The sequence below is a fragment of the Macaca fascicularis genome, chromosome 3, assembly GCF_037993035.2.
Source record: "Macaca fascicularis isolate 582-1 chromosome 3, T2T-MFA8v1.1".
Taxonomy (NCBI): domain Eukaryota; kingdom Metazoa; phylum Chordata; class Mammalia; order Primates; family Cercopithecidae; genus Macaca; species Macaca fascicularis.
The window spans coordinates 181,271,993-181,299,637 of record NC_088377.1 but is presented as its reverse complement, the minus strand read 5'-3'; the positions used below and the strand labels follow the sequence as shown (position 1 = coordinate 181,299,637).

General features: G+C 43.1%; 1 protein-coding gene across 11 annotated transcripts in view; it reads left to right on the top strand.

Moving 5' to 3' along the window:
• HIPK2 (homeodomain interacting protein kinase 2) overlaps positions 1-27,645 on the top strand; it is a 220,471-nt gene that overhangs the window by 160,110 nt on the left and 32,716 nt on the right. For 4 of the 11 annotated variants that reach the window (XM_045388254.2, XM_074036125.1, XM_074036129.1 and 1 more), the window contains 5 exons: positions 6,082-6,289; positions 7,252-7,373; positions 16,436-16,578; positions 20,367-20,546; positions 24,303-24,584. In XM_045388254.2, coding sequence (XP_045244189.2) covers positions 6,082-6,289; positions 7,252-7,373; positions 16,436-16,578; positions 20,367-20,546; positions 24,303-24,584 — 935 coding nt within the window. The remainder of the gene's footprint in view (positions 1-6,081; positions 6,290-7,251; positions 7,374-16,435; positions 16,579-20,366; positions 20,547-24,302; positions 24,585-27,645) is intronic. The other 7 variants (XM_045388257.2, XM_074036131.1, XM_074036128.1 and 4 more) reach the window with 3 other exon arrangements.

Here is a 27,645-nt window from a genome sequence, read left to right as displayed (position 1 = left end):
TGAGCTCAGGACTTCAGGGCTGCAGTGACCTATGATTATGTCATTGCATTCCAGCCTAGGGGACAGAGTGAGACCCCGTCTCAGAAAACAAAGAAAAAGATCATGGAAACATGGGTTTAATCTAAAAAAAAATAAAGATTCTAGAACTGGGAAGGACTCAGGGAATCACCCAGTTCAGGCCCTTCCCCTCATCCCCATATGGCTGGATCTACCTGATCTCCTTTTGGGACAGATAAAACCTGTCCTTTCTCCGAGTCATGGAGAAAATCAGTTCATCAGCCTGTCACCAGAATCCCAGCAGCTGGAACTAAATGGGATCAGGAAGCTAAAGTTTTCTTCCCACAGATTTCCAGGAAATTGGCAGAACGAGCAGCTAACATGCTGCTTGAAACCTGGATGACACCCAGGCAATATTTATTGAATGGATAATCTCCAAGTCCGAGCTGAGACTGCCTCTAGTGTCTAAGAAACTGTGACTCCTACTCCCATGTTTCAATCTTCCTGGTTCCCCCAAAGAAGGGTCCCCAGATTTTTGGTCTTAATGTCAATCTGGAATGACAAGACTTCTGTGTGGATGTGTGTGTACCTGAAATGTGAATACCTTATGTCCATTCTTTTTAAAAGGTCCCTCCTGTCACTGAAGAGTCAGTGCCACCTGCTTTTCAGCCCCTCCCCTTCCCACCCTTTTTCCCTAGGCCATCCTTGTGGCACATTGCCCTGCTCAGGCCTAGCTTTTCTTCCCAGCCTGCCATCTCCCTTTGCCCAAATTCTAGGAGAGGCCACCTGGAATCTGCTGCCCCCTGGGGGCCATTTGCATTCTTGAAGCTCTCCTTAGGGTGAAAGAGCTGTTGGGAGTCCGAAAACAAACCTTGCCAAGCCCTAAGGCTAAGGCATCCATAGCCAGACCTGTGAGCTTCCTGACAAAAATCAGCATGGTTTTGTTCATTACCTCCTTGAAGATATTTGTTTTTCCCTCATGAGACACCTGATCTTAACTCCCTAACCCCAAACTACCTGTCCCCATCTGCCATCTGCCCCATCAGGTATCAAAGGCATCTGAGAAATAGGAGGAAGGAGCACCCCTCTAATGCAGGCGTCATGTCAGGTGGAGTCTCCCCAGCAGGCTGTCCTTCCCATGGATGTCTTTCTGCTGGGCTGGAGAACTGTGGTCCCTGACCAGACGGGGGGGCCACCGCCATCTTGCTGGTCATATGACAGCCAGCATATCCACTCCAAAGAGTGTCACAAAGGCTCTGCAAAACTAAAAGGGTTTCTCATCAAAAGGCAGTTGTCAAATAAGAACACCTGTCTTCTCCACAGCACTGAGACCATCCAGATCTGGCTTGGGACTGGGGTAAGGTAGAAGTAGCTGGTAACTTAGTGTAATGGTTGGGCCAGAGTTGTGGGTAAGGGAAAATGACATCCCACAAAAGCAAAGGGTCCAAGAACAGGATTTCCATTCTCTTGCATTGCATTCTGCTCCCTACTTTTGAATACATCAGAAAAAAAAATTACTCAGGACACACCTAGCCTTAAGTTCTAAGGCATGCTTTCCCTCCACTGATAATGTTGTTAATAAATAACATCATTACTAATAGCTAACATTTATTATGTGCCAGGCTCTACTAAGCGCACCATAACTCTTAATCCTCCCAGCAACATTGTGAGATAGGTTTTATTATTATTATTATTTTTTTTTTTTTTTTTTTTTTTTTTTTTTTTGAGATGGAGTCTCACTCTGTCGCCCAGGCTGGAGTGCAGTGGCCGGATCTCAGCTCACTGCAAGCTCCGCCTCCCGGGTTTACGCCATTCTCCTGCCTCAGCCTCCTGAGTAGCTGGGACTACAGGCGCCCGCCACTGCGCCCAGCTAGTTTTTTGTATTTTTTAGTAGAGACGGGGTTTCACCGTGTTAGCCAGGATGGTCTCGATCTCCTGACCTCGTGATCAGCCCGTCTAGGCCTCCCAAAGTGCTGGGATTACAGGCTTGAGCCACCGCGCCCGCGATAGGTTTTATTATTATCATTTCCATTTTAGAGGAGGAAACTGAGGCACAGAGTGATTAATTCTCTTACCCAAGGCCCTTCCTTGTTCATGAGAGATGATCTTGGGCTTTACACCAGCTATCTGACTTCAGAGTCTGGACTCTTAAAATATACATACACAGCAGCATAAGTAAGCCTTAAGTAAGTCTTATGAAGGTCCCCAAATGCCTTTCCTAGATGATGTGTGCTCTTTAAATCCAAAAAGACTTCTTTTGTTCATTGCTGGTTCTAGTAGCTTGCTTTCTACATGAGCTCCTTGGAGCTGTTTGCCCATTTAGATATTTAGAAGCAATAAAATATATGCATAGTTTTCTGTTAGAAGTTGAAGGACGTTAAACTACTTAAAGAATTTCTTGCTGCCTTTAACATATATCCAGTAGACTAACCAAAGAACTATTTCCCAAATGATCATGAATCTACAATCCTTTATTTCTCAAGGAAGCTGGGTCAATAATTCATAACCCCTTATGTCTCAGGGCAGCTGACTTCCTCTGCTTTCTAAAACTTTCAGGTTACCCAGTTGGTAACATATTGAATAATAAGTCTTCTCTGAGCTATTCCTTGTTTATCATGTGTGTCAGCCACTTCTCTAACATTTCCGTGGAATTCTATTATTTGGACCTAGTCTTCTACCAAGAATTTGAATTTGGGTTTATAGACCAAGCTCAAACCCCTTCTTTCTGGAACCATTTGAAACATCTACTAAAACTGCTTCCAGGAATCACTTCTTTCATTTTTGGAAAACCTGTGTCATCAGTAAACTTGCTTTTTCACCAGGCACAGTGGTGCACACCTGTAATCCTAGCTATTTGGAAGGCTGAAGTGGGAGGACCACTTGAGTCAGGAGTTCAAGTCCAGCCAGGGCAACATAGCAAGACCCCAGTCTCTAATTTTTTTTAACTTGCTTTTTCTTGTTATTACTATTTGTCAGCTGCAAGAGCTCTTCCCAGTTCTCTGTGTGCTCCTCTCTGGCAATGATAGGCTAGTTACCTTTCTGAGAGCTACAGGAAGATACACAGAAGTAGAAAACTTTTTGTTGCCCTCACATGGGCTTCTTCAACTGGTCCTTAAGCAGGATTAGAAACTGGGGGAAAACCTTATGCATGTCTGATGGTCACACTGGAGACTGTGCCATTTGTCCTTGAGTCTACAAAGAACTGGAAGATTCAGCCTCTCAAGAAGCTTATGGTCTCCATGGTGAGACAGGCTGAAGCAAAAAGAAAAAGCATTCTTGAAACTCTCCTTAGGGTGAAAGAGCTGTTGGAAGTCTGAAAACAAACCCTGCCCAGCTCTAAAGCTATCCATAGCCAGACCTGTAAGCTTCATTAATCAAAATGCAGAATAGCATGCACTAGGGGCCAGGTAGACGAACAGATTATGTGTTACAGAATCGAAAGGAAGGAGAGCCCACTGCAGGCTGGAGGAAAACACCACTAAGACACAGCCCCTCCCTCCCAGGAGACTTTAGGCTGGAAAGACCAACTGTACTGTAAGGCAGATTGTGACAGGAGCTGGGCTAGAAGGCTATATTGTACTGTGTGATAGCCAAGGAAGGAGCAATTCATTTCCATTAATGGTGTCCGAAAGGCTTTCACAATGGGGCATATGGGACCCAGGCTAGGCCTTAAAGCACAGAGGCTTGGAGAGAATGCTATGGGTCAGAGAACTTGTATGAGGGGAAAGGCCAGTGCTCATAGTATGCTTGGAAAACAATGAGTAAACTAATCTTGGTGTCAGAAGAGTGAGGGGCAGAGGGAAATAAGTCTAGAAGGTAAGGTTGGCCAAACCAGGGAAAACAGGGCATGCCAGACCAAGGCGCATACCATGTTCATCAAGCCGTAATTGGGACTTTGGAGCAGGGGTGCTGACATGCACAAAGGTGTCTTTTGGAAAGCATGATCTAGCCTCTGTGCTCAAGAAGGCCGGAAGGGAAGTAGAGACCAGAACATTTCTAGTCAGGGCCTTACAGGTCCCAGGCGCCAGGAAGTCGCAACTGAAAAGAGTCAGTGGGTTCCAGGGACATCAGGAAGGAAGCAGCAGGAGCAGTGGCTGGCAAGAAGGTAGAACCACCAAGCACAAGTTTGGGAGCCTAGAGGATACAGGTCCCTGGACCCCCAGCAGGGACACCCACAGGGGCTAAGGGCTGGGGGAGTCTAGATATGAGCAGACCATGGGGAATGTGGAGGGTTGAGGGGGAAGAAGCCTCCGGAAGAGATCGTGATATGGAGAAAACAGGAAATACAAGTCATGTCATCTGACAAAACACAGACACTGATGTGCACATATGTGCACACATGTCCCAAGCAGACTATGCGATGCTGCAAAAGCACACCCACTTTAAAACGTGGCTTTGGCCGGGCACGGTGGCTCACACCTATAATCCTAGTACTTTGGGAGGCCGAGGCGGGTGGATCACAAGGTCAGGAGATCAAGACCATGGTGAAACCCCGTCTCTACTAAAAATATAAAAAAAATTAGCTGGGCGCAGTGGCGGGTGCCTGTAGTCCCAGCTACTCAGGAGGCTGAGGCAGGAGAATGGCGTGAACCCGGGAGGCGGAGCTTGCAGTGAGCCGAGATTGCTCCACTGCACTCCAGCCTGGGCTACAGAGCAAGACTCCGTCTCAAAAAAAAAAAAAAAAAAACGTGGCTTAAAATCAGACATCTGTGCCACTCAATTTCATGATTATTTTCAAACAAATCAATTTGCTTTGCAATGAAATTTAGCACAAAATCTTTCTAAGTATAGAAAACATATGTAAAATAAGACTTTGTCCTTTTTATCAAATGTGACACACATACACACCCTACTTGAAAGTCTATTTGTGTCCAAGATATCTTCATGGTTTCTGCCTCCATATTCCCTGGTCCTTGCAACTTCTAGAGGCAAAACCTCCTGTAGACAGTGCTGAATGTGAAACCACTGGTAACCTCCACTTACTTTGCTAAAGGATCGGTATGAAGGCTAAGATGGGGGAAACGGGAGAATTCCAAAGTTAGAATTTGTTTTCCTTCTACAGCCTCATTTTGCATGCAAGTTCAGTCTCAAGTCATGTCTCTTTCTGAAGGGGAAAGGCGAGAGGACATAATGCCAGTGGCTTGTGTTTGTCAAAGCCACCTCCATTTCAGTTATCCGAACTCACCAGCATCTTTTCTATCTGCCAGGCTTCATTACTGCATACCAGCATGAATGCATGGGATTCAGACACAAAGCCCAGGCTCAGCATGTCCCTCTCCCTCTCTGCATACGTCTCCTGCACTTCTCTTAGCAGTAACCTGCTTTGCAGCCATCTAAGGACATCTATAAACAGTACTGCCCGTAGATCTGAGCCCGTCCTCGGCCCTGCTCTCTGCCTGTTGCATGTGCTTCTGTGCCAAGCTCTGGGTACCTGAGAGCATAGTTCTTTAGGGCCTGCAAGAGCCTCCCCCTGGATTTGTCCTCCCACATGTGGACTGCACCCACCAGGCCCGAGGGGAGTGTGAGCAGAGCTTGAACGTGCAGGCTGGCAGGTCCAGGCAGTCAAAGCCCATCGTGTTGTGGGATGGAATGGGGCTCGGCAGAGAGAAGGAGGGCAAGGTCCAGCACTCTCCCCGTCACCATGCGCCAGCACAGAACCCAAGGAATCCCAGAGTCCTCAACTCACGCCTGGTCTTCCGGGTGATTGAGAAGGTGTTTTTGTCAAAATGAAAAGGCAGAACATTTTATTAAACAGGTTTCTAGCTTTATTTTTAGGCTTTTCAGCATTTAGACATATGGTAGCAGACATCCATGTGTCCTCTTGTCCGGGCCCCACAAATGTCAGGAGGAGGTCTGAATGTGAACACCAAGGTGACTGTCTCTCGTGCCTTCAGGGACCTGCTTTTCCCTGTGACTTTCAGCTGTGTTTCCACTCCTCTCTGCTTCTGCCTTTTTGCTCTTAGTTTTTGTTGGTTTGTTCTTCTTTGAGTTCATTTATTTGATTTAGATTCGTGTCTCCCAACATACCACCTCCCTCATTTTTTATTTTTGTTTATTTTTGTTTAATCCCCATCACTCCTTTAGGCTCCCTCCTCTACCAGTGCCACTGTTTCCTTAGCCAATCCCGAAGTCTCCATACTAAACTACCCATCTACACTCTACCAGCCCTCAGCGGCATCCATGGCTGCAGTGGCCCAGCGGAGCATGCCCCTGCAGACAGGAACAGCCCAGATTTGTGCCCGGCCTGACCCGTTCCAGCAAGCTCTCATCGTGTGTCCCCCCGGCTTCCAAGGTAAGGTCAAGCAGCCACAGCCTCTCACCTGCTCCTTACAGAATGGCCTCTGGGGCTTCGGCACCTGCAGTTTTCTGTCACGCTCATTTTCATGGAGAAAGGCCCTCCTCATTTCTTCCAGTGAGAGCGCTGGTATCACTGAACTTGAGGGCTCCTCTCCTACTGTGGCCAACCTACAAACAATAGGGCTTATGCCTCAGCACCAAGTCAATTCATTGTGACTCTCACACCTGCCAGGGACTGTGTCCCTGGCCAGCTGTCTGTAAATAAGTACATTGTTTGTGCTTTCATTGTTATGCTGATGTCAGCTCTTGCTTTTCCTTGCATGAAATATCCTCTGTGTGGGTTATCTATAGAAAACTGCCAATCTCTGACAGCCAATGTAGTCCCAGCTCCCATGAAGAATATCAATCAGTCTGAAAAGTACTTCCCTGGAACCCCTCCTCAAAACGATTCTTTGGCCATGACCCCAGCACTTCTCTTCTGTAGACTCTAAGAAGCTAGACTGTGCACTTTGTTACAATTTACCCAGAAAGCTTAAGAATTTATTTTTGCAAGCCTCATGGTGTAAACTGTGTGGTTATAGTCAATGCAATTCCAAATGGGTTCATACGTCTCCCCAACACCCTTTATTTTGACATACACAAGTACATCTTGATGGTCAGAAGTCCTTGTTTTCCTGTTGTAATCTGTCAGCATAACTGTCCTACTTTTGGCCTCACAGCCTCCTTAATTTGACCTTCTAGCCTTTGAAAACATTCAAGATGTCAGGAGGAGTTTTGTTTTTTAATTCGTTAGAAGCTAAGGGGAGACTTCCCAAGGACCAGGCAATACCTGGTTATTGTCGGTGACCAGTGCAAAGGGAAGCTGAAAGATGACGTAGCTGGCTAGGAAGGTTTTCTTCATCCAGCAGTTCACAGCCTCTCAGCTAACCCTTCTCTCCCTCACACTGTCTGGAACAGGCTTGCAGGCCTCTCCCTCTAAGCACGCTGGCTACTCGGTGCGAATGGAAAATGCAGTTCCCATCGTCACTCAAGCTCCAGGAGCTCAGCCTCTTCAGATCCAACCAGGTCTGCTTGCCCAGGTAATTCTTTCTCCTTTATTATTACTGGTATTACCATCACCCATGTTAATGTTGTTCACAAAAGATAGATCTTTCCACTCCCTCTCTCCCTAGTAATGAGTTAGGTGCTTCTAGTCATTGGAATGTATCTGTAATATTGTAAATGGTCCCCAAGTGAATTACCTTCCTAAGTATCTGCTTACAATTCCAAGAAGAAATTTAGATACAGGGAGAGTCTGGGGAAATTATTATTATTCTATCTTTGAAATGCAAATTAATCTGGGAGACCTAGGTTTTAATCCTAACTGCTAGTAACTTGTCTATGACCTAAGGCAAGTCAGTTAATATCTCTTTGCCTCAAATTTCTTTCTTGTAAAATAGAAATGAGTTTTTAGAGCCAAAAGGAGCCTTGGCGATTATCCTCTCATTTTATAGTTGAAAAACCAGGCTCAAGGTAACTGTAAGCTGGAACCTTCCTTATCTATCCATGTAGGTGCTTTGATGGTAGAATGAGATGGCAGAGATGAAAAATGGTTGAAAATTTGTAAAGTGTTATGTAAACATAAGGTAACAGTAGTGATGCAGTGATAACAGTAACAATCCTTAATGACACTTGAACCCTAATAACAAATGCATCATCGCTATACCAGGGCACTTTACAGTTGTTAATTGATTTAATCCCCACAATGCCACAGTATTTGTCTCCATTTGACAAACAGGGAAACTGAAGCAGAATAACTTGCTCATCAGAGTTACACAACAATTAGGTAACAGAACCAGGACACACACCCGATAAGCCTGATGCCAGCATCTGTATTTCAACCACCAAAAGCCACTACTTTTGTATAATCATTTCTACTATTGAGTAGCTTGACCTTAATGTTATTAGTTTAGAAGCAACTTTATTTTTAAATAAGATAGGTTCACAAAGTCTTTTCCCAAAGACACTATTTGCTCTGTCTTGTTAAATGGAAGTTGTTTTTGTTGTTGTTTAGTTTTTACGTAATCAAATTGCATAGGTTTGTTCTGCGCTCTCTTCTATTCCATGGGCTTCTCTAATATCCTGTTGTCTTAACCATTGTAACTTTAATCTGTCCTGGTATCTAGTAGGGAAGCCCTGTTCCCATAGAGTTCTTCAAATTTTCCTTGTCTGTTCTTGTCCCTTCACGTTTTCATGTGAATTTTAACATCACTCTTTCATAAGAATTTTAGTTCCAGAAACAAAAAATCTGCTTTATATTTATTGGATATACATTGAATTTATATTTACTTCAGGAACAACTGACATCTTTAAACATGTAAGTCATTTTTATCCATGAACATGGTATAACACTCTGTAATGGGTGTGGTGGTGCACACCTGTAGTCCCAGGCCTGTAGTCTCAGCTACTCAGGAGGCTGAGATGAGAGGATCACTTGAGCCCGGGAGTTCAAGGCCAGCCTGGGCAACATAGTGAGACCCCATCTCTACAAAAAAAATTAAAAATTAGCTGGACATGGTGGCACATGCCTATAGTCCCAGATACACAGGAGGCTGAGGCAAAAGGATCACTTGAGCCCAGGAGTTTGAAGCTGCAGTGAGCTGTGATCACATCATTGCACTCCAGGGTGGGCAACAGGGTAAGACCCTGTCTGTTAAAAAAAAAAAAAAAAAGAATTGATAGAAACATTTTATCATGTTTAAGTTTTGTAATGAATATTGAATTATATCAAATGTTCTTTCTGTATTTATTAAGACACTCATATGCTTTTTGTTCCTTATCTACTAATGGGACAAGTCATATTAATATATTTTATAATATTAAATTACCCTTTTATTTATGAGATAAACCCCATTTGCTCATGTGCTTGATATGGTATGCTTTTTAATATTGGATTCAGTTTATAAATACTGTAGTTAGTATTTTTATATCTGTGTTCATAAGTGAAAAATGGCATATAATTTTCCTTTTTATAAAATCCTCATCTGATTTGAGTACAAGGTTACACCGGGCTCATGAACTATCTTCTTGTTGTTGTTACCCACAGGAGTGGGTTTGGTCACTTGACAGGTACCACCCCAATGACCACAGCCAAGGAGTATTTAGCAAGGGGGTTTTATTACCTGTAACAAGTAAGGAGAACACTGGAGATAGTTCCCAAAGCAGTGTCTCCGAGCGAAGGGCTGGGTCAGGTTTTATAAGCATAGGGTAATGAGGCATAATCTGATTGGATTTTGCAACGAATTGATATGAGAGGCATGATCTGACTGGATCCTGCCATGCGGTGATGCCAGAGCTCGATCTGATTGGATCCGGGATCCTGCCATGTGGTATCCATTTCTAAATTCCATCTACTCGCCTCAATCCAGGCACTTAGGTTCTGCCTGTGGTTGCATACCTGGTTCATCTGGGCATGCTTAGGTTATGTGACCTTTAACCTGTGGATCCATGGCAAATGAAAAACAGCTCACAACTTTGTTACATAGAAGTTGAACCAGACTGCTGTGGTTACATTATTATCTATTCTGTTTTCCAGAACAGTTTGTTGAAGATTGATATTAAGCATTCTTCATCTCTGTGCTTCTGTCCAGAATGACACTGTGCAACACCAGTGACTGGTAGCACACAAAGTTTTGTCTTATTGAAAGTTTGTAAACAGAGAACCTTTTGTATTTAAAACAGGCCTTCTCTTCCTTGCTCTCTCTCCAGTGGGTCCTTGTAGCTTCCTTTTATTTGCATAGTTCAGTAGCGGGGAGTTCAGAAAAGGCCTAGATACAGTAGCGGGGAGTTCAGAAAAGGCCTAGATAGATCAGAGAAAGAACTACAGCTCAGTCCAGGGGCAAAAAAGCTTGTTCATACTTTATCTGAGTGGCAAAAATCCACACCAGTCTACCAGTGCTCCACCTTTGTGAGCCCAAATCTACAGAACTCGCATGTACTTTTAAAGGATAATTACAGATCTTTTTTATATTTGCATACTTAACCCTAGTAAGCCAGGAACCATCTCTGAAAGAAATAATAATTAGCATATCTTATTAGCTAAAATAGGGATTCTTCATTGTTCAGTTTGGTGGAACCAGTAGCCTCAGCAGTCAGAATTTGTTTCAGTCTTTTAATCGTAGCAGGGGAGAACTTTACCTTTTGCTTCCTTGAAAGAGGGTCCCTAGAGTTTTGTAAATCTCCAAGTAGATTTAACCTAAAGCTGTAATTAGGAAAGTGAGCAAAAAATATATGTGTAAGGATTTTAATTGCTACTGTGTTTATAACTGAGATTGTTGGAAGAAACTTGAACGTTCGTCAGTAGGGGATTGGTTAAATAAGTTGATGCATACATAAAATAGAATACCATGTAGCCATTAAAAGAACATGGTAGACCTATGTGTCTTGACATGCAGAGATTTCTAAGATATATTAAGTGAAAAAAATCCTGCCCTATCCAGTATCATGTTGTGTCTTTTTGTCTGTTGCTTTTTATTTTTCTCTCTGCTTGTCACTTAATCCATGCCAATATGTTAGCCTGTTGAGATGGGCTCTCTCCTAGATATTTTTAAATGTTCCCTTCAAAGGACAAAAATAAGTTAATTTATAAAACTCTTATGGTGGCTATAAAAAAGCAACAATTAAGCATTTAAACTGAAGCCTTCATTTTCCTACGGTTAAATTTCTAGGCACCAGGCAGAGGCATTCCAAATACTATTATTTGACATAAATGTATTCAAAAAGTTGACATTGTTCTTTTTCTCTAAATATTGAAAATCTTTTAAAGGATTTTACTTGTGAACACTTAGAGATGGAATCTTTGAATCCACTCCTCATGTTAACTTCATTTTCTTTGCCCTTTTTCTCCCCACCTCCCAGCAGCATCACATAAAACTTTCAGGGCAGCAAGCCTCTGTGGGGCACCCAGAGGATGTGTGCATGGCAGGTGGAAATGGTAATCATTCTGCTTATGTCAGTGATATGGGAGTGATCTTTGTGGATCACCTTGCAACAAAAGCTTTTTTGGTACTGCCTAAAAGGAGCTGTCATCTCCATCCTCACAAGCCCCACGCCACAGCTAGCATCTTGGCCACCAACAGAAATTGTGAATGAGCAGGTAATAGTGGAGAGATGGGAAGCACAGTTCTTGATTGAGACAGTATTGAATTTATCTCACTTGTCAAATGGCAGGATCTAAAATCTCCTTTGACTGGCAGCGTTAGAGAAGAAATTCAGAAATGCCAGGTCACTGTAGACTCTACCCTTCCATGAAGTGTTTTGCATTCTTCTAGCCAATCAAATCGTATCACCTGAACCTCTTTATTTTTTACTTATTTACTTTATTTTTTGGGTTCATATTTGACCAACTGAACCTTTAAATACTTCCCTAAAAACAAACTGTTGTCTTGAACCCTTTAAACTGTTCAAAATACAAAAGTTTAATGTTTCTCACCCTTTAAACTGTTCAAAATACAAAACTTTAATGTTTCCTCTGATAACATTTTCAGCAAGCAGTCTTTGCTACGTTGTCCTGCTGTCTGCCTCTCTCTTGACTGGCACCTGATATTGTTAGAGAATAAAGAAGACTTGTTCATGCCACCTTTATGCAGTTAACCACCAATGCCTGATCTTCAATAGGGGCCATTATTTTTGTGAATTATCAGCACAAGGAGAGGTAGTATACTGGCTGAAAGCATGGGCGCTGGAATTAGGTTGCCCACATTCAGATGGTTGCCTCACCACTGTATGGCTGTGTGACTTTGGGGAAGTTATTTTTGAAATTTAAATTTAATTCCTTTTCAAAGTAATACATGTACATAATTTTTAAAAGTACATAATTTAAAAAATTTTTAATACCATAAGCTTATAGGAAAATTATAGTCCTCTGCTCTATCCCATCCTTAATGTCTACTCCCCATAACAATATATATATTATTACATTATATATGTATATATGTGTGTGTATATATACACACATATATATTATCCCTGTTATATATATTATATATATAATATATATTATTCCTGAAAGTTTATATATATATATACACACACACACACACATACACACACACACACACACACATATTTTTTTTTTGAGACATAATCTTGCTCTGCCACCAGGCTGGAGTGCAGTGGTACAATCTCAGCCCACTGTAACCTCCGCCTCCTGAGTTCAAGCAATTTTCGTGCCTCAGCCTCCCGAGTAGCTGGGATTACAGGCATGTGCCACCATGCCCCGGCTAATTTTTTTGTATTTTTCGTAGAGACTAGGTTTTACCATGTTGGCCAGGCTGGTCTCAAACTCCCGGCATCAAGTGATCCCCCTGCCTTGGCCTCCCAAAGTGCTGGGATTACAGGTGTGAGCCACTGTGCCCTGCCCATAACAATAATTTTTAACTTAACTGTTTAATCTGTTTTTTAACTCTGTGTTTCTAAATAACATGTTTAGACTGCTTTTTATGGATTTTTTTTCCATTTTAAGTATTATCCATTGACTTCCTATTAAGGAAGATGAAGATTTAGCTTTCTAACCCACTGCCATCCCCATAACACACACACAATTTCTCTCCTGTTCCTCTTTTCACTCACTCTTTTCTCCTATTCCTCCCACATAATTTTGATTCAACTACTTTTTAATATTTACGTAATTATCAATATTATATAAGATTATTCTCAGTTGAGCCTTATAATATACCATGATTATGTTTCCTTTCTTACACATCTTTTTGTTTTTCCTAGAGTTAATGATTGCCTCATTTTTCCCATTGAGTTAGTTTTCTATATATCTCATTATACAGCCCCAAACCCTTCCAGAGCTATAAAAGGGTTATATGTTTGCTGTGTTGCTGTGTTTGAGCACACTTATCTCAGTATATTATTTTTTCTTTCTCTGAAAGCTTTTAAGACTTTTTCCTCATCCACATTGGACTCACATTTCATGACTACATGCCTTCTTTTGGATCTTTTTTCTTACATTGTCCTGAACACCCTATTTGCCCTTTTAATCTGGATTTTTTTTTCCTTTGATAATTTCTTTCCCTCCATTTTCTCTGTTTCTCCTTTGCAGTATTCTTATTAATTGAGTGTTGGTACTTCTAAATTGATCTTCTGATTTTCTTATCTTTTTTTCCCCTCTATTTCCTGTTTATCCTCTGTCTGCACTACTTTCTAAGAGATTTCTTAAACTTTTTAAAAACCTTCTTTTGAATGGTTAATTTCTGTTGTCATAGTTCTCATTTCCAAGAGTTTGTTCTCTGCTCCCTCCCCACCAAAAAAGAGCATGTTCTCTGAATATAGATAATGATTCTTTATATGATCTTGTTTCGTAGATATATTTTTAACTCTGCATGGCATTAATTAGAGATTTTAGAAAATTTTCTTCTGATTCCCACACTGTTTTTGTTTCCTCTTTCTTTTGTTTGCTTATTTTATTCTCTTTAGGTTAGAAGCTTCCTTTACTGTCTGGTGTTCATTAGCTATTCATTCCTATTTAAAACTAAAGCACTAAAAAACTAATTGGAAAGCTGGAGGGCAGGGTAGAGACTATTGAATGTGGGCTTCTCTATAGGCTGAAAAGAGGCAAGTCCAGCATTTTCACTGGCAGATCCCCTGATCCTTAAATGTCATATCTGTAGTTATTTTCTCTTGGACTAGTCATTTCCCCTAGAGAGAATCCTCTAGCCTCCTGCTTTGGGGCGGGGAGTGGAGGGTGGTATAAGCATGTACACCAAGAATCTGGGAACTAAGGGGAAATGAAGACCTGACCTGAGATTTCTTCAGTCTGTTAATTCACTTAGTAATTGTCCATCAGTTTTTGAGCTTCTAAAATGTTATTAATGGTGATTGCCTCTCTCCTACTCTCTTTGCCCTTATGAATCTGTATTTTTTATTCCTTTACTATCATTTTAGTTGAGTGTAAAGAAGGCAATAAATGTGTATGTTTGATTTACCATATTTCTGGGCAAGTTATTAATATTTAACCTCTCTGTGTCTCACTTTATTAATCTGAGAAATGGAAGAAAATAACAGTCCCTATCTCACAGAACTGGTGTTAAGAAGTCAGAAAAAAAAAGAAGTAGTCAGAAACCCATTTATGACTTAACTGTGTGTTTGGCACACAGTATGCATTAAGAAATGTTCACTGCATTCTTGGTAGTAGTAATAAATTATAAAAATGTCTGATGAAGTGTTGTCACAAATGAGCCAAGCATATCAATCAGTGAAATAAGTCAAAAACAGTCTTTCTACCCCATCTCTTTGAGGTAAAATGTTAATATCCATTTCAGGGAAATAGAAGAAAAATGATAACCTTAGCTTGATATCAAGATTTATTTTTTTAAATGACATTAGTTAAAACTAATGCTTTTCATGAGATCTGAAATGAGTTCCAATTGGCTAAGTCAGTAGAAACCTTACAGCAAACGAAATTGTTATTCATTTAATATTTGGAATTTGCAACTGTTTTAATCAATTAATTATGTTTCTGCATTCTGTGAATTAAGTAAACCTGAAATACAATTAACTGTAGTTAATAGCCTTTGTGGAGTTGCTTCTTTCATTTTATCAACAGATATTAAGCACTCTTGGTATGAACTGTGGTCCCTGAGCTTGCTGCCTATATCAAAAGCAAACAAACAGTATCAGAAACATCTAAGAGATCTCACTGGGCCTCAGGTGCAACATGAAAATAATGGAATAGGTGAACTGGTCCACTCAGCTCTCAAATGTGATTCTATCATTTTTATAAGCACCAGTATTTTTTAAGCCCTGACTCAAATCCGTAATCCATTTCCAGAAGTGCTTATTTGTACATATAAAACACCCACATTGAGCACATGCACAGTCTGTGAACACTGCATTCGATAAATTACCCAATGTTAGTCACATCCACTCTGATAGAAAGAGAGGTAGCTAAGATATCAAACCTTTAAATATTTGATCTGTCCAAAAGGTATTTTACCTTAGTGACTATCCTTTAAGTGTCCAACTTTAGGCAGTGGTGTTCAGTCTGAATCATCTAATGACCAAAGACAAGCAGAATAGTGATCGTGGATAAAAAGAGCTTAAAACACAACATACACACACACACACACACACACACACACACACACACCAGTGAATCTATCAAGGAAGAATTACAAACGTTCATTTTAGATTTCTTAGAAAAATTAGATTCAAGCAGTGACTTCCACCTGTCTCTCATTTTTGCTTTGAGAAATCAAAGTAATTCTCAATTATGCTATAGTCACAGCTAAGAATTTTACTTCATACTTGCTTGCTCTCAGATGTAGGTTCCAGATATTTGGTGATCTTAGAATTGTGTAAACTTAGATTCAGAAGATTCACAAGCTGGAACCTAGATTCTAATTGATAAATCAAAGGTAAAATGTTAAATAAATAATACTAGGCAGAAAGCTTCTTGAGGGCCAGCAGTCACCCTCATCTAGCCCAACTCAACTACCCTAATCCCCTGTACATGGTTGTGGGACAGAACAAGTAAATAAATAATAAACTTTCAGAAACTTCAAGCATTGCTCATTAGAGCAAATTTATAAAGAAATCATTCTTCAACATGAATGAATCCCTTCCATACAGATGTGTCCCTATACTTAATTATCTTGTACTTAGTTCATATATGTTCTTTTTTTTTTTTTTTTTTTTTTTTGAGACAGAGTCTCGCTCTGTTGCCCAGGCTGAAGTATGGTGGCGCCATCTCAGTTCACTGCAAGCTCCACCTCCCGGGTTCATGCCATTCTCCTGCCTTAGCCTCCCGAGTAGCTGGGACTACAGGTGCCCGCCACCACGCCCAGCTAATTTTTTGTATTTTTAGTAGAGACGGGGTTTCACCATGTTAGCCAGGATGGTCTGGATCTCCTGACCTCGTGATCCACCCGCCTCAGCCTCCCAAAGTGCTGGGATTACAGGCATGAACCACCACACCCGGCCTATATGTTCATTGTTTATCTCCCTTACTTTAGTTTTTGAGGCCAGAGACCAGGCCCTCACTCTCACACCCATAAGAATGTCTAGCACAACCACAGGCACAGAATAAGTGCGGATTCATGCAAATCAATTATGTGATTAGCAAACATGGTCATTGCACATGTCCTGTGTTCTACAGCAGGCTTGGCCAAGTGGGACCCAGCAGATCTTGCTTCCCCCAGCATGGCAGCAGCTGACTGGAGTGGCCACCCACACATCAGTGCAGCACGCCACCGTCATTCCTGAGACCATGGCAGGCACCCAGCAGTTGGCGGACTGGAGGTAAGCAGGAAACCCCTCTAGGGTGAGTGGGTGTGTCTGGGATGAGAGGCATGTCCACTGCAGACAGAGGGCTGCCAGGCCGGCCTATACTTGAATTCTCTGGTTTGTAGAGAGCTTTTTAAAGCTTTTAAAAATATTGTGTGGGCCGGGCGCGGTGGCTCAAGCCTGTAATCCCAGCACTTTGGGAGGCCGAGACGGGTGGATCACGAGGTCAGGAGATCGAGACCATCCTGGTGAACACAGTGAAACCCCGTCTCTACTAAAACTACAAAAAAAAAAGCCGGGCGAGGTGGCGGGTGCCTGTAGTCCCAGCTACTCGGGAGGCTGAGGCAGGAGAATCGCGTGAACCCGGGAGGCGGAGCTTGCAGTGAGCTGAGATCAGGCCACTGCACTCCAGCCTGGGCTACAGAGCGAGACTCCGTCTCAAAAAAAAAAAAAAAAATATTGTGTGGACTATGAGTGCAGTGTAACAAGAAGCAATTTTTAAATAATATACCAGGATACAAGAAAACCTGCTTCATTAATTTATGCTCAGTTGTCATTCCCACCCAGAATTCAGTTATATCATTTAATCATCAGTGTAATTCACCAGACTTGGTTCTGGATGATATTTGGTAGTTTCTCAGAATTAACTTCCACATTCAACAAAGGTCTGTCACCAGTGAAAGAATGCAGAAGAGGGTCCCCAAAGCCCTAAGCAATTCTAGAAAGTGTTCTGAAGATGTTTGAGATGGGGGTACTCTAGAGTCTATCTGACCTCCCAGGGGAAGGTTTGACAGAATGGGGTTTATTTGGAAGGGTAAATGCTGGCATATTTGCTCAGTGTGCCTCTTCAGTTAATAGGCATATCTTACAGATTAGAGGCTACTTCCCACACACCCGAGAGGCATCCACCTGCCTGCCTGCCAGCACTGCATACCCCCTTCATCTGTTTCCAGAACTCTTCCCTGTCCAACTCATGATTTCCTCACAGATGCACTCCTCTGTTATTTTTATGGCTAGATACCCTTGTACCTTCCCCCCAACACCACCACAATGGCCCCCTTCACCAGTGCAGAGCCAAATGGCAGCCCTCCAAGTTGTCCCCAACTCCTCACGGCCCTTTTGGACTATCTCTCATTCTGCACGAATATCAGGGCAGGTCACTTCCCTCAACCCCCTGACAGCCTCCATATCACCCAGGGAGCCTCCCACAGTTCTTATTCTGACCTACACGGCTATTGTGAATTAAGGTCTCTCAGGGAAAAGTAGAAAGGTGGTGATATAAGCCCCCAGTCAGACCCCTACTGCAGCTTCCTCCATTCCTCCACTTCATTTTCTGCCTAGTACAGAGTATCTGGGCCCTTCCCCACAGTCCCACTCACTTCCCCACTGACAACACCTTCATGCCACCACTGCACTCCAGCCTGGACGACAGAATGAGAATCCATCTCAAACAGCATAGAGCTGAGTTCAATCCTGGCTCTGCATGACCTGGGGCAAGTTAACCTTTATGCACCTCAGTTTCTTCTTCAATAAAGGGATAGTAATGCCTACTTCACAGGATTGTTGGGAGGTTTATATTGAGATAAAATACAAAGCACTTGGCCTATATTTAACATGTACCATCGCAGTGCCTGGTACATGACAGGCATTAAATAAACCTGTCATCTTCCCTCCCCACTATCACATCGGCCCATGCTCAGCAAGATCGCCTTTCCTCCTCCAGTTCATTAGGAGCAGCCAAGTGGAAAGCTGTCTGACCAACTGGGTTTTTTTTTCCCTCGCCCCTTTTTCTCCTAAAAGACCACACACGTAACATATTCCTATTTTCCCCCTTTGTCTTTCAGCATTTATAGCTCATCTAATTTCAGAAATACACATACACTTACTAATTCCTACGTATTTCTTATTCCTCCTCCCTCCTTCCTTTCTTTTTGACGTCTCTTACCTACTGACCACAGAAGACATCCAGAGCCAGCATACTCTCTTCCTGGTCTCTCTCCACGTCCTGTGTGAGCCAAAGAATATCTATTATTGTGGATAGATATCTAGTATCTAATATCTATAAGAAACAGAGGTACCAGTGCTGGGCCTGACTCAAAGGAGAAGGAATGCCATCTGTCTATGGGAGAAAGAGCTACAACAAAATAAAGAAGCCATAATATCAGTTTCTTGGCTCACGTCTGTAATCCCAGCACTTTGGGAAGCCGAGGCAGGCAGATCACCTGAGGTCAGGAGTTTGAGACCAGCCTGACCAGCATGGCCAAACTCTGTCTCTACTAAAAATACAAAAATTAGCCAGGCGTGGCAGTGCACACCAGTAATCCCAGCTACTCAGGAGGCTGAGGCAGGAGAATCGCTTGAACCCAGGAGGCAGAGGTTGCAGTGAGCTGTGATCGTACCACTGCACTCCAGCTTGGGCAACAGAGTGAGACTCCATCTCAAAAAAGAAAAAAGCCGTAATGAGTTTCTAAAGTCCATGTAAATGCCCAGAAGACGCTATCAAAATCCCTACAAAAGTATTCATCTACTTCTTTTTTTTTCCTATTCATCCTTTTCCCCATGTTGCAACAATAGGTTCTTATAATTTTTTTAAATTCAAATGAATTATCCTTTAGCTCTGAATTTTATTATGTGTTAAATGAGCTCTTATGGGCAAATCTGTGAGTCAGTCACCACCTTTAACATTTCTGTGGGAAAACAAGGCTTTGAGCTTCATACAACCCAGATTATAAGAATTTTGAAACATAACCCATTTTTAGGATGAGGGCTGCCAGTATTTCTATCATGACTTATTAATTTTGATTTAATACCAACTTTATACTTGTCTAGTCAACCTTCAGTTAATCTAATTGTTCATTCAGCAAGCGTGTAATTAATTGATCAGCTGCTACATGCCTGAGCATTGTTCTAGCCACTGAGGTAATTCAAAAGAACGTTAACACTTCCTAACACCAGAAGCATATGGCTCCCAGGCTTCAAAGTTTGTTTTTCACGTAAAGTACAATTTCTTCATTAATAAAATGGTATTGCTAAGATATCCTGCCTTCATCACAGAGTGGAATAAAATAACCCATTGATGACACTTTGTAAATTCCACTTTTTCTTCATTTAAAAATTATTTTTATAAAATTAAGGTGAAACCTTTTTTTTTTTTTTGAGACAGTGTCTTGCTCCGTCACCCAGGCTGGAGTGCAGTGGCACTATCTCGGCTCACTGCGGCCTCTGCCTCCCAGGCGTAAGTGATCCTGCCACCTCTGCCTCCCAAGTAGCTGGGCCCATAGGTGCACACCACCATGCCTGGCTAATTTTTTCTATTTCTGGTAGAAAGGGGGTTTTGCCATGTTGCCCAGGCTGGTCTCGAACTCTTGAGCTCAAACCATCAGCCTGCCTTGGTCTCCCAGAGTGCTGGGATTACAAGCGTAAGCCACCATGCCTGGCCTGTAAATTCTAAAATAAAATATTGTTCAGGATAATCACCTACGTGCTCAGGGACTTTAAAAGTTGGAAAAAATATTTATCTCCTGTCCCTAGAACTTAAAAACTCGGAGCCGGTGCACTTGGCATTCTTCCCACTTGAAAGTCCTCTTTCTCACTCACAACCAGTTGTGTTTCTCCTACTCCTTATGAGTAGAAGAAACCCACTCGATGAGCACACATGGCCAGGCTCATCCCTTTAGCCGCGAAACAGCTAGTGAAATAACCAACTGCAGTCAGCGTTTATCTGGGGAGGAAGCTTGATCTTACAGAGGAGCTCTGCTTTTAGAACACCTCTAAGGCACCTTGTTGTCCTGTCTCCCTTTCAGGAACACACATGCTCACGGAAGCCATTACAATCCCATCATGCAGCAGCCTGCGCTATTGACCGGTCATGTGACCCTTCCAGCAGCCCAGCCCTTAAATGTGGGTGTAGCCCACGTGATGCGGCAGCAGCCAACCAGCACCACCTCCTCCCGGAAGAGTAAGCAGCACCAGTCATCTGTGAGGTAGGTGGTGAGAGCCACCCTAGGGAAGAGAAATCCCAGGAGATGTGAGGGCTAAAGAAACGTAGTTTAGGATTAGGGAGTATCAGCACCCACTCTGAACATGGGACAGTTGCATGGGACGGGGGCACTCCTCTTCCTGCAGTGGTTAGCAAAACATCCCGTACCACATGGACTGGCCTAGGGTTTGCAGGAAGCACTTGGTTTAAGACCGTGGTAATAGTGTAGGGATGGATGCAACGGAATCTTGCAGTGGGCAAGAGAGATTGGGCTTAACTCCATACAGTATGGGCAAGTGAAAATTTATAGCCAAGGCAGGGTTGGAGAGTGTCGGTGGATGGGAAGTTACTAAGAGGAAGCATCAGGGGTAAGGGAGATTCTGCCTAAGCTGACCTAACAGGATTCTTGCTAATGACAGGCCCAGGTGATCAGACATCACACCTGGAGGCTGAGGAACCTAATCAGATATCAAGGGTGATCAGATATCAAGGATGGTGGGTTCTTGCTAAACTGACTGAGCAGGGTTTTTTGCCAAAAGGAGATTGTACAGCAGAGTGCACAGTTAGACCTAGGAGAAGCTTCACAAGCCTGGCTAAAGTTTGGTGAAGCAAATGATCTTTTGTCACTTTCTACTTGTCCAGAGAACACTCAGCCTCACCTGAAGTTTCATTTTGGAAACAATTTACCATAATACTTGTTTAAAAATGTTTTAAAATGTTGAAGGTGTTAAAAAATGTTTTAAAAATACTAAAGAAATGTGCTTTCTTTGTATCTAAGATCAGAAGTTTAACTGATGTAGCACCTTGCTTAAATATAAGCAATAGCTTGTTTAATACCAGACACTAACCAGCAGAACACGAATCTTTCCCATTCCCTTTAAATCCATTCTCATCTCAGTGAACACTTTAAAAAATCAAGGTCAACAAAAGGCTGCATGCTGTATGATTCCATTTATATGGCATTTTGGAAAAGGCAAAACATAGAGACAGAGATCGGATCAGGGCTTGCCAGAGACCAGTAGGAGAGGAGGAGATTGCGAAGAAGCCTAAGGGAAAAAGCTCTAAGTCTGGATTGTAGTAGGGGGTTATGACTGTGCATTTGTCAAAACTCATCAAACACTTCAAAGGGAGAAATGTTACTATATGTCAGTTATACCTTAATAAACCTAACTTGTTAAAAAATAGAGATTTCCAAGCCAGACAGAGAGAGTGAGAGAGAGATCGTGTGACTCTCGTGATTGCTCCTACATCTCTTCCTAATGGCACAGCTTTGAGGTGCTTAATTGCTTATTTGTGATAAGTTAATCAAGAGAAATCCGGTTTACAAAATGTCTAGTGGTTTTGGTTTTCTGCTTCCTCATATAACCGGATACCAGAAACTAGGTCTTCTTCTTTTCATTCTCATTCAAAAATTCATCCAAGGGCTGAAGTTGTCATCCTTCAAGATTCCTTTTTTGGGTGTTTCTGACAACTCAGGAAAATTTATCTCAGATCATTGGCAGCTTTCCAGAACGCTTTTGTGTGGCAGCCTTGTGACAGCTCACCCATGTCATTATTAGACTGGGTGGCAACAAAGTCCACTGTCTCAATCCTCATGGGCTGTCATGTCCAGCAAGGTCACATGGAACACTAGTCTGTCCCAGGACTGAGCGTAGCATCTTTGTGGTTCACCTTGGCTGAGTAGGGGCAGTAAGAACCCTTAGCCTCCCAAGCTGTTTAGCAAGTCCCTCCTTTTTGTCTACTTACCACCCAGCTGGCCTCACGAAGGCTCATTGCCAGTGCATTTCAAGATCGATATAATTATAGTGAAAGTTATGTATTTCCTTATTTTTAAGACCAATGCCTTAGGCAAAACAGTCTGAAAGAACAGTAGTCTCTCCCTTGTTGGTGATGTGGCCAGGCGTACTTTTCCTCAACAATGCCAAGTGGAGATATTAAAACCATTGGTAGTGAAAAACATAATCTTAAAATCGTAATGTATTAGCAACAACAAATACATAGGTTTATAGTAAGTACAAACAATGGTACAATCTTACCAGTGAAACGTATTACCAGTCCCTAGGAAGGAGCAAGCAATGTATCTGGCACTAGCTAGATAGAAAAATAAATCCACCTTTATTGAATTATTTTCATTTTACTGCCATCCCTTTAGCTAGAAGGTGCTAGAATCTCTAAAGACATATAAAAGTCTGAGTTTCGTTATACATTGGCGTTAGTCCCTCACTGCATAGATACTACAGGTTGAGCATCCCTAATCCAGAAATGCAAAATTGTCCCCAAATTCAGAACTTTTTGAGGATTGACATGATGCCATAAGTGGAAAATTCCACACCTGACATGTGGTCTCAGTCAAAACTTTGTTTCATGCACAAAATTATTTTAAAATAATGTATAAAATGACCTCAGGCTATGTGTATAAGGTGTATATGAAACAGAAGAATTTTGTATTTAGACTTGGGTTTCATCCCCAAGATATCTCATTATGTATATGCAGATATTCCAAAATCTGAAAAAAAACAAAAATCCAAAACACTTCTGGACCAAGCGTTTCAGATAAAGATGTTCAGCCTGTGCCAGAGTCAGTGAGGATCTAATGGGGAGGGGAGAAAGTATTTTTCCCCTAAAGTTACCAAAAATCACATTGGTTAATTTAGTAAGGAATTTCAAGTTGATCAAAATTAAAATTAAAAGGTCTCTTTTTAAGAGTGCTTTTTCCTCTTACACTTTTCCAAATTTTCTATTACAATTTAGACTGAGCCTGCCATGAGGCTCCACGAGACAAAATCCAGAAAAATCATTTTTAAGGTTTTTAGCAATTATATGCACACAGATATTTTTGATGGTCATGTTCTTTTTCCAGAGGAGGAAAGAAGGAAAACGGAACCATTAGTCACCAAGGTTAGGTCCTTTAGATCCTGAAACTCTTGGCCGGGTGCAGTGGCTCACGCCTGTAATCCCAGCACTTTGGGAGGCCGAGGCGGGTGGATCACGAGGTCAGGAGATCGAGACCATCCTGGCTAACACCGTGAAACCCGTCTCTACTAAAAATACAAAAGATTAGCCGGGCGAGGTGGCGGGTGCCTGTAGTCCCAGCTACTCGGGAGGCTGAGGCAGGAGATTGGCGTGAACCCGGGAGGCGGAGGTTGCAGTGAGCTGAGATCGCGCCACTGCACTCCAGCCTGGGCGACAGAACGAGACTCTGTCTCAAAAATAAAATAAAATAAAATAAAATAAAATAAATAGATCCTGAAACTCTTAAGGAATAAATGTTTCAGTAGAATAACCATTAGCAAGGAAACCAAAGCTTGATGTGGCAAACACCAGTTCTTCCACCACCCCCAAAACAAGACTTAATACCTTTGAAGGGATGACACAAGACAGAGCTCAGAAGTAGGGCCTTGACCCTGAAGGCAAGGGACTGTGTTGGAGCAAACACAATTGGAATCCTGGCATGACATCTGCTCCTACAAGACCTGTAGAGACTGGGGCACAAGAGCCCCCTCCCTGCTCCGAAAGCCCTGGCTGCTCCCTTTGTCCTGCTGGGAGCAGGCATGTAGATCCAAACCAGAGCCCAGAGAAGGCCTGTGTAGCTGCTCACTGAATGATCCCATTCCCAGTCACAGATGGAGACTCATTGTCCAGCCGCTGACTTGTTTTACAGAGATTTGGCAAAGCAGGTGTTTCTAGGCAATTGGGCTCCTTCGAAGGACTTGTGGGGCCTGACCTTCCTCTGTGTGCGAGTGTGGTTTTCTCATTACAGAAATGTCTCCACCTGTGAGGTGTCCTCCTCTCAGGCCATCAGCTCCCCACAGCGATCCAAGCGTGTCAAGGAGAACACACCTCCCCGCTGCGCCATGGTGCACAGTAGCCCGGCCTGCAGCACCTCGGTCACCTGTGGGTGGGGCGACGTGGCTTCCAGCACCACCCGGGAGCGGCAGCGGCAGACAATTGTCATTCCTGACACCCCCAGCCCCACGGTCAGCGTCATCACCATCAGCAGTGATACGGATGAGGAGGAGGAACAGAAACACGCCCCCACCAGGTGAGGCGGTGCCACCTTAGCCTTCCAGGAAGGAGCCGGGAGGGTTTGCATTGTGTGTGGATCTGACCATCTTCCATCATCAAACATAAGGATCCCTCTCTTCTGACCCCTAAAGTTTGGTTTTGCCATTTACTGTGGTCCTAAAGTTATTTCAAGAGAATGTCAAACAGGTTTTTCATAATTGTTTAAAACCAAAATAATGTTGAATCACTTTGGTCTTAAAAAATAATTATAGGCCCTATACATTTGGGGAACTTGTGACCATAAAAATCGGGCACACAATGCCAGTGTATTTCATCCTCTGTAAGTTTAAAAGTCTCTGCCTCAAGCTAGTGAATTTATTCCCAGTTGGTCAGGATACTTCTCTGACATTGCCTTGGCTCACTCAGAAGACGAAGTAATTGTCCAATTAATCAGAAATTTCCCTGTGTCTGATTAACCTAATCTTTCAAAATTGCCAGTTGGCTCTTCACCCAGAGCGCATTACTGTTTATCCCAAAGTAATAATAATTCATTTTAGTCTTTGTGTGCTTCCTGGGGAGAGGGAAGAAATCTTTATTGTATTTACAAAACTATTAACCCTGGCGCCAGAGCCTCTTTTTCTGTACTGCCCAGCCAGACTTCAGTAAAATGTGGTTTTTGTTTGGGCCACTCAGCTCACTTTCTGAGCAACCCTTCTAGAACAGTTGTCTTCCTGGCCTTCTGCACCCCTAGAGTCCCTGTGGCCTTGTAGAGCCCAAAATCTCATGACTCCACCCTACTGGCTCCTTTGCATTGGGACCGAGAGCCAGGGAAGGGAGGCCTGCCCCTCCCAAGCCCAGCGCTGCCCATCAGCACGCATCCCGCAGCGGGATGTGAACTCTAATTCACAATTAGGCTCGAATTATTAATTCCTGATTGGATACAATGTAACTAATTAGTAATCACAAATCCTTTGATTAGATAATAAATTCTCACCTTTGAAATCATTACAAAATGTATAGAGAGACTGATGAAAACATTCTCATTATAACTATTCCTGCATGGGACATTCCCTTCCGTCTTTATAATGAAGTCCAGTGGTTTTAGTTTGTTGCCGGGTGGGGTTAGTACATGTCTCTTTCAAGTGTCCTCTTCCCACCAATTAGGTACAGCCTAATTGTCATTGTCTTTTGGAGAAGAATGTAGTGGAGCACTTGTGGCCGTAGCATTGTGCCAGGTGCCAGAGGGGACCCAGGTCAAAGTTCCAGGCACAGCACTGAATACGTTGGCAGCCCAGGACTGCCTTACTCCCCATCTGCGTAGTCCAGAACTGGCCTCAGGTCCCTTTTTAATGACAGCCTCAAGTTGAGTCAATGGGCCATTCTCTACAGTGCCCCACCCCACCACCCAGGAATACTGTCGGTTCAGTCCTCGAGTGGGCTCAGTGGTCTCTTCACAAAGGGGATGGCCCTGCCCAGCCCCAGACCAAAGCCTGGCCTGGAGCAGCCACCCACACGTGGGTAGCCTTGGTCATCAGAAGGGCCTAGCAGCCTTGCCCAGCCCTTTGCCACAAATGGAGGAAAGCAAAAGCAATTTAAAATCTGACAATCAGCTAGATTGGAATCTCATTCCTAACGTATGAGATCTGAGTTGACACAGACTCTCAACATCTGTGCCCAGGAGAGAATTGAATAGCGTGTCTGAGAAGGAGGATGAGAGAGCCGTCTCTCCACCAATCAGACAGCTGACAGGGCTGAGAGTGGAACGCAAAGCCCGAGCATGTCCCTGCCTCCGTGGCAGCCCCTAAGGCCCCCAGAAGGAAATGATAGAACCAAGAGGCTGGGCAGCAGATGAGGACCTTCATGAGAACAACTCAAAGAAACCTAGGAGTGGGAGCCAGGTGCACAGGTGAGGGACAGCCACAGACAGTAGCAGTGGCCACTGAGTCCCACAGCATCCTGCAGTGAAGAGTGGCAGGGACTGCCAGCCTGCCAGGGTCATGAAAATGTGCCGGACACATCAGGCTGAATAGGGAAGCTGCAGACGGAGGCTCAGGAGTCATCCAAAAGGCTTCAGCTGTCCGCAGTTGTGACTGGGAGCTCCCAGAATAATGTTTTCTAGAGAGATCCAATGGCTATTATTATTGCCTTAGAAAATGTCTTCACACTCAAGAAGGTAGGAAAGTGTATTTGAGTCTGAGTAGGATAAAACAGAAACCAGTAGCTGTTTTATTTATAGAGAAACCACTGTGTAATTGTGATCACATTATTGTGACTACATTTTGGAATGAGAAAAAAAAATGTGGGGAAATATGATTACTTGTTCTTAGAAGTCAGAATTATCATAAAATTTAACACAGTCGGTATTTATTGGCCCCACTAGTGTAAGATATTATGCTGGGAACTGCAGGTGTTACATAAATAAGGTAGACAGTCTGTGTCCTCTTGAGGTTTGCAGGGTAATAAGCAAGACGAAACACATACAAATCATTATAACACAAAACAGAGTATCAGTCCCATAAAAATGAGCAAAGTACCATGGGGGACTCAAAGGGAAAAAGCTTAAGGGAATAGCAGGGGAGGGGGCTTTGAAGGCTAAAGGTCTCGCAGGTCCACACCGTAGAGGAGGTGGGGTTGCAAATTCAAGTGAGGGGATTGATGGGGCAGAGCCTCTGAGGCAGGCGAACAGGATCAAGAGCCCTGTGCAGGAGTTTATCCAAAAGGGGCTTCAGGATGGGAAGGGGGTTGGGGAGGGATCTCCCCTTAGATGGGGGTGGTCAGCTTTGTCAGGAGATACTGAGGGGCTCAAGGGGAAGCATCAGTCCTGGGAAAACAAGGATGCACCCCCAAGTGCAGCCACATGGAGGGGTCACCTGGTCCCTCTCCAGCTGAAGAGCTTCCCCAGCCCTTCTGTGTCCCAGATGGAGCAACGGAGACCTTCCCTCCTACATGTTGATCATCCTCGTTCCCAAGCCTGATTTCTCCTGTGCTGTGGGCATGTTGATTCCCACCTTCTGTGTTCCCAGCCTCGTTTTCTATTTGCTACTTACCCCAGTGCCAGTCCTGTAACTTTGCCTGAAATACTGGTTAATTCCCCTAAC